Here is a 12,848-nt window from a genome sequence, read left to right on the forward strand (position 1 = left end):
ACATCCACCGCCCGACCCTCATCAGTCGACATCCACTGCCCGACCCTCATCAGTCGACATCCACCGCCCGACCCTCATCAATCGACATCCACAGCCTGACCCTCATCAATCGACATCCACTGCCCTACCCTCATCAATCCACAACCACAGCCCGACCCTCATCAATCCACAACCACAGCCCGACCCTCATCAATCCACATCCATTGCCTGACCCTCATCAATCGACATCCACTGCCCGACCCTCATCAGTCGACATCCACTGCCCGACCCTCATCAATCGGCATCCACTGCCTGACCCTCATCAATTGACATCCACTGCCCTACCCTCATCAGTCGACATCTACCGCCCTACCCTAATTAATTGACATCTACTGCCCTGCCCTCGTCAATCCACATCCACCGACCGACCCTCATCAATCAACATCCATCGCCCGACCCTCATCAGTCGACATCCACTGCCCGACCCTCATCAGTCGACATCCACTGCCCGACCCTCATCAGTCGACATCCACCGCCCGACCCTCATCAATCGACATCCACAGCCTGACCCTCATCAATCGACATCCACTGCCCTACCCTCATCAGTCAACATCTACTGCCCTACCCTCATTAATTGACATCTACTGCCCTGCCCTCGTCAATCCACATCCACCGACCGACCCTCATCAATCGACATCAACCGCCCGACCCTCATCAATCGACATCCTCTGCCTGACCCTCATCAATCGACATCCACTGCCCAACCCTCATCAATCGACATCCACCGCCTGACCCTCATCAATCGACATCCACCGCCCGACCCTCATCAGTCGACATCCACCGCCCGACCCTCATCAATCCATATCCACTCCCTGACCCTCATCAATCGACCTCCACTGCCTGACCCTCACCTATCAACATCTACCGCTCGATCCGCATCAATCAATTTTGTCAATTCCTCAAAAAACTCAACCAGGTTTGAGAGACAAGACCTCCCTGCATAAAGCCATCCGCACGATCTGTAATAAATTCACCCTTCTCCAGGTCCAAGTAAATCCTGTTCCTTAAAATCTTCTCCACTAATTTCCCTGCTCACTAGACAGTACGTTCCACAATTAGCCCTGTTGCCCTTCTTAAACAAAGGCATGCCATTGTCTATTCTTCAGTCGTCTGGGACCTCGTCTATGGCTAAAGCAGATACAAAGATCTCTGCTAAGGCCCCAGTGTTCTCCTCCCTTTGCCTCCTTCAGTATCCTGGGGTGGATCCCTTGGACCCTGTGGACTTGTCAATCTTAATGTTATATAAGATATCCAACATCATCTCCTTTTTAATATCGATATGCCCCAGTGTATCAAGCTACCCCGCTCCAAACTTGCCATCATCCACGTTGTTTTTGGTGAATACTGATGCAAAGTACTCGTTAGGTAGTTGGGGTAAAACTGCCTTTTCCACAAAGTGATTTGGTCTTTCTTCCCATCCTCTTCTCTACTACACAGAACAGTCCCATTCCAGGAGAGTTTCACTTGGGCAGTTGGAGTTTTTGTGATCCTGACCAAAACCACTAGTCGTACCCTGATTCCTGGTGATGTGCCTGTTTGTCTTTTCCCTTCTCAACTCTCATCAGCACAGCAATCTGACGTGGAGGTGCCGGTGTTGGACTAGGGTGGACAAAGTCAAAAAATCACAGGATTATAGTCCAACAGGTTTATTTGAAACCAGAAGCTTTTGAAGCCCCTGCTCCTTCCTCAGCAGCTTGTGAGAAAGATTACATCAGACACATAATTTTTATTAGTAATACATTCGCATAGATTGTATGACCCTTTAATCTTTTACTTATAAATTCTCTGTCCAATGTAGTCTCTCTCACTAGCTGCCTGGGAAGGAGCTTGCCGTTTCAAATAAACTTGTTTAATTATAACCCGATGTCGTGTGATTTTAGAAACTTTGAGCAATTCTTAGAAATGAGGTGCTTGCTGGGAATTAGATGTGCCCGCTCCACCTATCTTTCGGCCAAAAGGGCTATTTTGAAAAATTAGCTTCATGTGGAGCTCGGTGTTCATGACACACGTTAGGGTGTCTCTCATTGTTCCTACATATCGATAGGAACAAGGTAACAAACGATTAGTTGAAGGTTGATCTGTACTACTGGATATTGAGAATAAATCACTATTTAAAGAAAGAATGCATTAATAAAATTATCTTCCTTGCCTTTTTTTGTCCAGCTTTCTGTTTGTGATTGAGCACATGATGCCCCTCTGCATGGTTATATCATGGGTGTATTCAGTGGCCATGATGATTCAGCATATTGTTGCAGAAAAGGAGCACAGACTAAAGGAGGTAAGGTTTGATCGTGTATTCAGCAACATCTTTTTCAGAAAGCTGAAATAACTTTTCATGACAAACATTTACTGTTTAGAACACACCCCTTTTACAATGTGGCTGAGAGATGATTAACCCCCATTTTCTGCCCATGTGAAGTTGCCACGACTCAGGAAAGTTACCTTGACTGATTGAGGATTGAGCACTCAATATGATGCTAGTTGGGCACCCCGCACATTGATAGTTGCTGTCAGGTATTTAAGTCTCCATCTTCCACTGCCAACAAGGAGGTTCCAATGCTGAACCAACTCCACAGTAGAAAGAAATATAGCATTTATTGGGTTAACTAGAACGTCTGACAATCTAATGACAAGGGGATGTCAGGATGGAAGGGGTCTGTGATCTGCATACCAACATTTTTATGTTCAGTTATGATTCATAGTTATTCAATAATCAACCAGATACCAGGTGCAAATTTGACTTTTGAAATTGAAGACCGGAATCTCAAGAGGGATTTAGACTTTTACACAGTCCCATAGGGAGAAAATTGTTACGATTCTGGGAAAGGATTATAATTTGTTGTGAGGATAAACAAACTGACACTGAGGTACACATGACAATGGAATTCAGGCATTCTTATTCTCTCTGTCATCATCCCTTCTCCAAAAATTCCTGTGCTTGACTGTTCAACATGTTGCATATTGATACCTGTGACTTCAGTGAGTTTTTGAAAGATTGAATAGGCCATCATTCTTGAATTTTTTGTGAATGCTAAATATTTGAGTCACAATTATATTTCATAAAGCACCTTCAAGCTGCATTTTAACTGATATTTATTTAAATTAGCTAAGGTTTGAAGACCAATTTTTGGAATATGTGTTACATTTATTCAATGTATTTCAATACAAATGGCCTAAAATTATTAGATCTATTTAATTTTCAGTCCAATTCTTTGCAGAGTTTTATTTCTATGATCTAACTGCATTCAGATGCTCACACTGCCAGTTTTCGGATTTCTGAATTGCAGCATTGAAAGCGATATGAGCTTTGTCCAACCTGTTTGTTCTCTCTGTTCTGGACTGTAGTGTGTCACAAAGCTGGCCCTTTTTTCTGAAAGCTGTTCCTTTCCTCAAGGATATGGTGTTCTTGATTTTTTCAGAGGGGTCATAAACAGGCCGGGGGCTCCGAAACGGCTGGGTTTGGTACAGAGACAAAAGGCCTTTTTGTTTATACGTAAACAGATGAGACTTTAGGCCAAAGCTTTTATGTCTTTAGAAGTAACCTGTAATAGTCAAAGGGGAGTGGCCAACTCTCCAGCTGAGTAGTTCAATCCAGAACTAATTAAGGAGTTGAGTTGTGGGCTGTGTGGAAACAGCCCACACAGACTCTTTCTCCTTTTACCCTTCTAACTTTGACCTGTAAACCTTTGTTTTATTTTTACTGTGTTTAAGGGGTTTGCTTATTAGGGCTGTTGTGTAAATTCGGAACAGCATAATTACATCTAGTTTGGATAGACTGAGTTCTGTAGGGGTTCTTTATTCTGTTTTTTTTGTGTTTCATTGTGTAATTTTGTGAATAAAGTTTTGTCTGATTTAAACCTGGTAGTCAACCTCGCTAACTTACTCCAACCAATTTTCACTGTACTCTTACCGAAACAAATTGCAAAGTTATGGTCTGGGTTCCCTGCTGAAGAATGTTTTGAGTGGTCTGGCCTAGTCCATAACAAGCATGACCGTGCATCCCCATACAGGAAGGGATAGGTTGTCTATCATAACCCCTCAGCTGGAATAACTAATCCTGCTCTGACATTGGGGTCTGCTTCATGCTGTCCTAGTTACCTCGACCATGTCAGTGTCAGTCTGTGATATTAAGCACAATTATTTAAAATTGTTTTCTGTTTTTCAAACTTTTAAATCACACAGAATAACTTGTAGCTCATTACCAACTGAAGATGTCAGTGTATGAAAGTCTCATTCCAGCTCCCAATTTCAGAGAGCTACTGAATGGTGAGGTTAATATCCAAGTAACTTAAATTGAGCCCTGACCTTACCTCCCCAAGTTGAAAGGATTCCCTACACAACCTTGACAATTGGCTATGCACAGGTCCAGTTGTCGGTCAGGGGCAATGGATAGAGTTGGGGTTGTGGTAGAGTTGGGTCTATGGGGGTAGTTAGAGTTGGTGCAGGGAGGTAGAGCATGCCAAAGGGGTTGGCAGACTGAATTAGAAATCAGGGTGGTGACCCCAGAAGAACTGAGAGGTTTACTAGCTGTGGAAGTAGGTTGGTCAGAAGGCCTGCCTGAACGATCTAGTACTGTACCCAAAATTTAAAATAAAGGGTTAAACATGAAGCATTCACCCAACTTTCACCCTCCCCAGATACCATCTGCATGCCTCAACATGCTGCCTTGTGCCCCTCCTTGGCTGCACATTCCCTCCAGACCAACCTACACTCCTTGCCCACTCCCCATGACACTTGTCCCCTCCATGTCAACCTGTGCCCCAGCCCCCATGCCACTTAGTGTCAACCCATAATTACCCCAGTTCCAACCTTCCAGCCCAGTACCACCCTCATGACCTGTCAATCTTCCTTCCCACATATCTGGTCCACCCTCCTCTCTGACCTATCACTCTTACCCCCACCTGCATCCACCTATTGCACTCTCAGCTACCTTTTCCCCAGCTCCACCCCCCCCCTCCCATTTATCTCTCCACCCCCGAGAGTCCCACCCTCATTCCTGATGAAGGGCTCCGGCCCAAAACGTTGATTCTACTGCTCCTCAGCTGCTGCCTGACCTGCTGTGCTTTTCCAGCAACACACTCTGATCTCCAGCATCTGCAGACCTCACTGTCTCCCAGTCAACCCATACTCCCCCATCCATCCCCCTTTGTCCCTACACCTATCATACCAATTTGACTAGTATCCACCATGGCAGGCCTCAGGAACAAAGATGCAGTGTTGGGCTAAAAGAGATGAAATTCAGGGTGTCAGTTACAGACTTCATTGTTTTGAAACAAACACACTCATTCATAAAATCCCATTTGCTCGACTTATATTCCTTCAACTAAAATATAATGAGATCCAATATTATTCAAGTGCACTGCCCCTTATACCAAGAAACTTTGGAATTTATAGTCCCACAAAAGAATGTATGACCATTAGTAGTTATCAATTAATCTGTTAGATTGTAGGCACCTCGCTATCACAATGAATATTTCTGAAATTAGATATGCAACGCTAATCCAGTGATGAAAATGGTTTATGTCAACAGACAGTTTGAAATAGCAGTCATTATTTTTAATACTGCAGCCATTTAAAAGATCTTTCGACTGTTTAAACGCAGGACTTTGAAAAGCCTGGATTGCTCACTTTGACAAATGCTTCTGCCTGTTTTGCTAGTTGATTTTAACAGGTCTGTTGACTGTTTCAATGTGCTTGAAAGGAACATGTTCATGCACTTTTCACACACATTTGTCCCTACATCTAACAATTCCAAAGAGCTTCTTAACTTTTCCGGAGAATATCATACCCATCCTGAGGAGTCCTGGGACTAGATTCGAATAATACTAATCTCTCTAAAGGTGCACTAAAGATTAGATTCCCCTACAGTGTGGAAAAAGGCCCTTCAGCCCAACAAGTCCGACCGACCCTCCGAAGAGTAACCCACCCAGACACATTTCCCTCTGACTAATGCACCTAACGCTATGGGAAATTTAACATGGCCAGATCACCTGACCTGCACATCTTTGGACTGTGGGAGTAAACCGGAGCACCAGAGGAAACCCACACAGACACGGGGAGAATGTGCAAACTCCACGCAGTCACCCAAGGCTGGAATCAAACCTGGGTTCCTGGCATTGTGAAGCAGCAGTGCTATCTACTGAGCCACCGTGCCACACCGTTCCATACCCTGGCTATCTAGAAGAATCAGCAAAGTGTTTTTGTTTGTTTTCCTAATCTGCATACTTGTGATTTCACGCTCCATGGTTACAAAATCCTACTTCGGTGAAGACAGCTGATAATTGAAATGGTCAGCTGTATCTGTAAAGCATGTATGTCTGAAACCTGCTGCTCCCATTTCTGCAGAAAGGAGAACTGTGATGATTCAGATGCAGAACTTACAACTTGTGGCCATTTTCATTGTGCTGGGGAGGCTGTCTGTCATGGTAAAGATCTGGGCCAGAGTCCCAATGCCATCTGCATTGTCGTATTGACCTCTTGAATTAAGGGATATGCTTTGATATTTTATAGGAGAAAGTGAGGACTGCAGATGCTGGAGATCAGAGCTGAAAACGTGTTGCTGGAAAAGCGCAGCAGGTCAGGCAGCATCCAAGGAACAGGAGAATTGATGTTTCGGGCATAAGCCTGAAGAACTTTCCTGAAGAAGGGCTTATGCCCGAAATGTCGATTCTCCTGTTCCTTGGATGCTGCCTGATCTGCTGCGCTTTTGATATTTTATATTCAGACAATAGAGTTGCATACTTCCTGTGTGCATCTACTCTTGGGAGTAGTGAAAATCATATAATGTCATTAGGATTACACATTGCACACTATTGTCTTGCCTGCTTAAAGGATGGTTCAAACATTTTGTCTGAACGTTGTCATTCTTTTTAAATGTATATAATTATCACGTGCAATTATTATTAGTGTTGTACTATGGATCTCTGAAGATGATGTATTCAGAGGGAAATCGGTGGTTGTTTTGTTTCTCTTTAGGCTGTTCACTTGTCAAGGTCTCAATTGACTCTCATGTCGCAGACAACATTGTCACAGGTTGATTTGCATCCTATTCCTTCATTTGTATTCCAAGTAGAAAGATCACATCACAGAATGATACAGCTCAGGAGGAGATTATTTAGATTAGATTAGATTCCCTACAGTGCGGAAACAGGCCCTTTGACCCAACAAATCCACACCGGCCCTCTGAAGAGTAACCCTCCCAGACCCATTCCCCTACTCCCTACTAATGCACCTAACACTATGGGTAATTTAGCATGGCCAATTCACCTAACCTGCACATCTTTGGACTGTGGGAGGAAACCGGAGCACCCGGAGGAAACCCACGCAGATACGGGGAGGATGTGCAAACTCCACACAGTCACCCGAGGCTTAAATCAAACTCTTTTTATGTAGCTCTTTGAAAGAGCATTCTCGTGGCTGCACATTGTTTTTTAAATATATAATGTTTCTTCTTTATAATAGAATTCATGGGTAGTGCTTGCTGTCATGCACTGTACAATTAAGAACAGCAAGGCGAAAGTGAGGACTGCAGATGCTGAAGATTAGGGTTGAGAGTGTGGTGCTGGAAAAGCACAGCAGGTCAGGCAGCATCTGTGGAGCAGGAAAATGGACGTTTCAGGCAAAAGCCCTTCATCAGGAAAGAGGCTGGGAGCCCTACCTGATGAAGGGCTTTTGCCTGAAACGTCGATTTTCCTACTCCTCGAATGCTGCCTGACCTGTTGTGCTTTTCCAGCACCACACTCTCGATTTAAGAGCGATAGCCTAGTTGACGAGTTGTGTTTTCAAATAGTGGATAGCTTTCCTTCAGTGCAAACCAAGTCCCTCTGGAACTATAACACAAATGCTGGACATCTGAATAAATCCAGAAAATTACCAGAAGTGCACAGCAATATGGGAAAATAAAAAGACAAGTTTTGGAGGCATGCCAGCCATAGGAACATGGATCATTTAATCGTCATGTCTGTTTCTGCAATCATTCAGTTGTTTGTTTCCAATGTTTTTCAATGAGTTCTGTGTGATATTCTGTAAACCAGGTGTTACTCACATGAAGCTCATTGAATCATAGAATCTCCACAGGGTGGAAGCAGGCCATTTAGCCCCTCGAGTCCAATTCAACCCTCTGAAGAGCATCCTAACCAGATCTACATCCCTACCTATCCCTGTTCACCTGCATTTTCCATGGCTAATCCATCTCGCCTGCACATGGATAACACTAACCTACATTTACAAAAAAACCTTGATGTGATTATTTGATGGACAAATGGAAAGTTGAGTATCTTCTAGTGGTAAATTATGTTCATGCAGAGGAGGTCATGGAACAGTTAGTATAGTTCCTGATTCCGTTATCTAGCTTAACCACCTAAATATTAAATCATAGTTATTACTCTATATCTAAATCAACCATAAAGAGAGATGTGTTTCACAATTTGTTAAAGAACGAGATACAGATAGTTGTTTTGTGAAGATGCCTTTATAAATCACCCAAAAAGCTACTTGCTCTATTGGTCCGTACTAATAGGTTAAGTACTAATAGGCTGTGGCAACACCATTTTAGCTGCATGAACATAATGTTTTTAGAGGAATCTTCCATGTCCTTACTGAATACAGGTACACGCTCAACTTGTGTATATATTTACTTGACTGAAAATCTTCCTCCAGTTGGTAGCAAAAGGAGGTAAGGCATTCACAATAAATTCAAAGCATTCAAACATACAACCATTTGTCTAACCAATTCACCAAAAAAACATGCACATTGATCAGCTGTGTGAATATCAGTACCGGTACAGCCATCTGAATATGGTGAGTTTTATTTGTTGTTTGAACTTACTGCACAAAAGCAGAACTAGCCAAATCCAGGTTTTCAGTTGCCCAATGTATCAGGAGAAAGTGAGGACTGCAGATGCTGGAGATGTATTGGCCAAGACTGTCACCTAGAAACTGTGAGACCTGAGTCTTGATCCTGGTGTGGAACTGGTCAGTGTTGAAGAATAAGTCTGCCTCTAGATAAATATTTGTGAACAATCTGGCTGTATCTTCCTTCAGGTCATGAAGATGATGGGGTTGAACAATGCTGTCCATTGGGTGGCCTGGTTCATCACTGGCTTTGTGCAGCTCTCCATCTCTGTGACAGCACTGACTGGCATCCTGAAGTACGGCAAAGTGCTGATGCACAGCGATCCCTTTATAATCTGGCTGTTTCTTACAATCTATGGCATCGCTACCATCATGTTCTGGTGAGTGTATTAAGCAGAGTTAAACCTAACTCAGGAATTAAGAATTAGCATATCTCATTCAAAATTGGAAGCTTCTACACTCGCTTGTCTACTTTGAATCACCCCTTTTAGCCATTGTAAATATCTCGCCTTGATCGAATTTTGTGTGGCATAAATTTTATGTTGAGAAAAAAATGCCTTGATTTTTGACATTACAGAATTTCCTTTCTCTTCAGCTAATTGCCTCTCTTTGACTATGTTCAACTGGCAAGATGTGTTATCAGTAATAACCAGGAGTCATTCCAGCTCTTACTGTCTGGTATGGGTATATTGAAAGGGTTAACACATTGATTCATCAACCTGCTTGGCCATGTAGTGAATGTGCCTCAAGTGGCTTACACATCCCAGAGCGAGACTATTACCTGAAGCTTCTGCTTTCGAGATGGGGTAGCACCTCCCTTGAGCTAATGATGTTAACCCAATTACCAAACATTTCCATCAGTCACCAGAATAGGAGCAGGCCATTCAGCCCTGCGAACCTGCTCCTCCACCCAATTTGATCATGGCTGGTCTGCACCTCAATGCCACTTTTGCACCTTTACTCCATCGTTGATAGGCATTGACTATGAAAAGTGTATTTATCTTAATAACGAAAGCTCTGGTCGGTCAGTTTAGGTGGGCTTGGATCGGCGCAACATCGAGGGCCCAAGGGCCTGTACTGCGCTGTATTCTTCTATGTTCTATGTTTTGCACCTTTACTCCATCGTTGATAGGCGTTGACTATGAAAAGTGTATTTATCTTAATAACGAAAGCTCTGGTCGGTCCAGCAGCTAAGGCCTGCAGAGAGATTCAAGTCCAAATATCCACCATCCTATATGGTATGTGAAGAATGCTCCCTCCTTTCTCTTCTGAATACACGAGCTTCAATTTTAAGATTATGTCATCTTGATCTTGATCTCCTCTACCAGAGACAGGGCAGCATTTGTTGCTCTAGTTGCTCTTAATTTGAGTGGCTTGCTAGGCCATTTCAGAAGGCAGGTAAGAGTCAACTACATTGCTGTGTATCTGGAGATGTGTAGCTAGACTAAGTTAGGATGGATATTTCCTTCCCGAAATGGGTGTTAATGATCCAGAAGAGATTTTAACTACAATTACTGAGACTAGTTTTGTATTCCAGAATCTAAATTCCACCAGTTACCAGAGGGATTTGAACCTGTGTCTCCAAAGCATTAGACTGGGCCTCTGTATTGATTAGTCCAGTGACATTATCACTGTGCCGTAGACTTTGCCACACAATTTGATATCACTTAGTGGACATTTCCTTGTTACAAATACTGCACAGCATCTTAGTGACATATTGGGACAAGTTAAACCCAATGTTCCCCTCTGATGAAATGGAAAACTGGTCTTATAACTTTCATGGCACTGACTTCTTCCTTCGTCTCTTAACAGTTTCCTGATCTCTGTGGTCTACTCCAAGGCAAAGCTGGCCTCAGCATGCGGTGGGATCATTTATTTCCTCAGCTACGTTCCATACATGTATGTGGCTATCCGTGAGGAGGTAGCCCATGATAGGATCACAGCATTTGAGAAGTGCATTGCGGTATGTATATTAAGAAAGAATATCATGATTCAGAACGTTCTTCGGTGTGTACTCAATTCTAGAATGAAGGAAAATATCTATACAGTAGTTCACAGCATGCATACTAAAACAGGGAGCTGATGGCAATCATGAGTTGGAAGGAAGCAGATATATTAGGGATTTCTGAGAGAGAGCCATTGCAAAATCAAGTCTTGGAAGTAAACCTTGCAGGGTGTAACCTTTAGAGAAATATTGGGGAAGGAGGTGAAGTAGGTAGACTTATTTGGGGTAACATAATGGCAGGGGGAATGATGGCACAAAATTACTATGTTGAATTGTTATGGATGAGATAAAGAATCTATCACATTAATAGGTGTAGTCTACAGATAACCTAATAGAGAAAGGGGAAAATTATGCAGAAAAATCAGAATAGAGTAACAAAACAAAGAATCCTGGGAAATTGCAAATCCCTCTGAAATTAATTGGACAGATGAGGTAGATAAAGAGAAAGGGGAATCAAAGTTATGGGACTGCTTTCTAACCCAATCTGTCAAAAATAAAAAAATAAAAAAAATGCTACTGAATCCATTTATTGTGGTGGGGGGGTGGAGTGGACCAAAGCAGAGTTCAGAAGGAAAGGTCAGGGAATACTTTGGCAATAGTGTCCATAACATATTTGTATTGCTGACTAGGTCAACATTTATTGCCTAGTTCTCATTGCCCTGGAAGAGGTAGTGATGAGTTGCCTTCCTGAACTGCTGTAGTCCTTGGTCTGAACAGACTCCCACAGTGATATAATGAAGAGGGTTGTAGACTGTTGACACAGTGAAAGAGCAGCAATATAGTTCGAAGTCAGGATTACATGTGACTCGGAAGGGAATTTGTAGATGATTGTATCCTCATGCACCACTGCCCTTGTATTTCTAGGTAATAGTAGTCATAGGTTTGACAGGGGCTGTTTGAAGAGCCATGGTGAGTTAATGCAGTGCACTTTATAGAATGTAGACACTACCACCACTATGTTCCATTGATGAAGGGTGTAAACGTTGAATATGGTGGTCAGTGGGCCAGTCAAGTGAGCCGCTTTGACCTGCATGGTTTTGAGTTTTTTTGGGTATTGTTGGAGCTGCACTTAAATGGGGAGTATTCTCACATGCTTGGCTAGTGTCTTATGGAAAGACTTTGGGGAGTCAGGAGGTGAGTTACTAACTACCACATTCTCTGTCTCCTAACCTGCTTTTGTAGTCACAATATTAATATGACTAGTTCAGTTCAAATGCCATCAATGGTAACCCATAAACTGTTGATCGTGGTGGGATTCAGTAATGGTGATGCCATTGAGGGTCAAGGAGTGACAATTAGATTTTCTCTTGTTGAAGGTGATCATTGCCTACCACTTCAGAGGCATGAAGGACATTTACCACTTATCAGCCCAATTTTGAATGTTGCTTAGTCCTTGCTGCATATGGGCACAGACCATCTCAGTATCTAAGGAGACCAGAATAGTGCTGAACATCAGCGAAATTCTGCTAGATACAGGAGATTAGGAGTTGAATTTTCATGTTGGAATCCAAACTGAGTGACATTGTGACAAAGATTCTGAAGAAGAGTTGCTGGACTCGAAACATGAACTCTGTATGCTGCCAGACCTTTGTGGGCTCCACTGGGTAGCATTATCAACGACCCCTTTGATTACTTTACTGATGATTGAGTGTGGACAGGCAGAGCAGCAGTTGGGAGAAAGTGAGGACTGCAGATGCTGGAGATCAGAGTCAAAAAGTGTGGCGCTGGAAATCCACAGCAGGTCAGGCAGCATCCGAGGAGCAGGAGGGTCGACGTTTTGAGCATAAGCTCTTCATCAGGAATGTAGCCAGATTGCATGTGTCCTGCTTTTTGCTTATAGGACATACCTGGGCAATTTTTCACACTGTTGATAAATGCCACTGTTGTAGCTGTACTGGAACAGCGTGGTCAGGGACCCGGCCAGTTCTGGAACACAAGTCTTCAATAGAAT

General features: G+C 43.1%; 1 protein-coding gene across 5 annotated transcripts in view; it reads left to right on the forward strand.

Moving 5' to 3' along the window:
* abca2 (ATP-binding cassette, sub-family A (ABC1), member 2) overlaps positions 1–12,848 on the forward strand; it is a 460,895-nt gene that overhangs the window by 283,040 nt on the left and 165,007 nt on the right. For all 5 annotated transcript variants that reach the window (XM_043719911.1, XM_043719914.1, XM_043719915.1 and 2 more), the window contains 3 exons: positions 2,203–2,317; positions 9,082–9,272; positions 10,705–10,855. In XM_043719911.1, coding sequence (XP_043575846.1) covers positions 2,203–2,317; positions 9,082–9,272; positions 10,705–10,855 — 457 coding nt within the window. The remainder of the gene's footprint in view (positions 1–2,202; positions 2,318–9,081; positions 9,273–10,704; positions 10,856–12,848) is intronic.

The sequence above is a fragment of the Chiloscyllium plagiosum genome, chromosome 30 (genome assembly GCF_004010195.1).
Source record: "Chiloscyllium plagiosum isolate BGI_BamShark_2017 chromosome 30, ASM401019v2, whole genome shotgun sequence".
In the NCBI taxonomy this organism is placed as follows: domain Eukaryota; kingdom Metazoa; phylum Chordata; class Chondrichthyes; order Orectolobiformes; family Hemiscylliidae; genus Chiloscyllium; species Chiloscyllium plagiosum.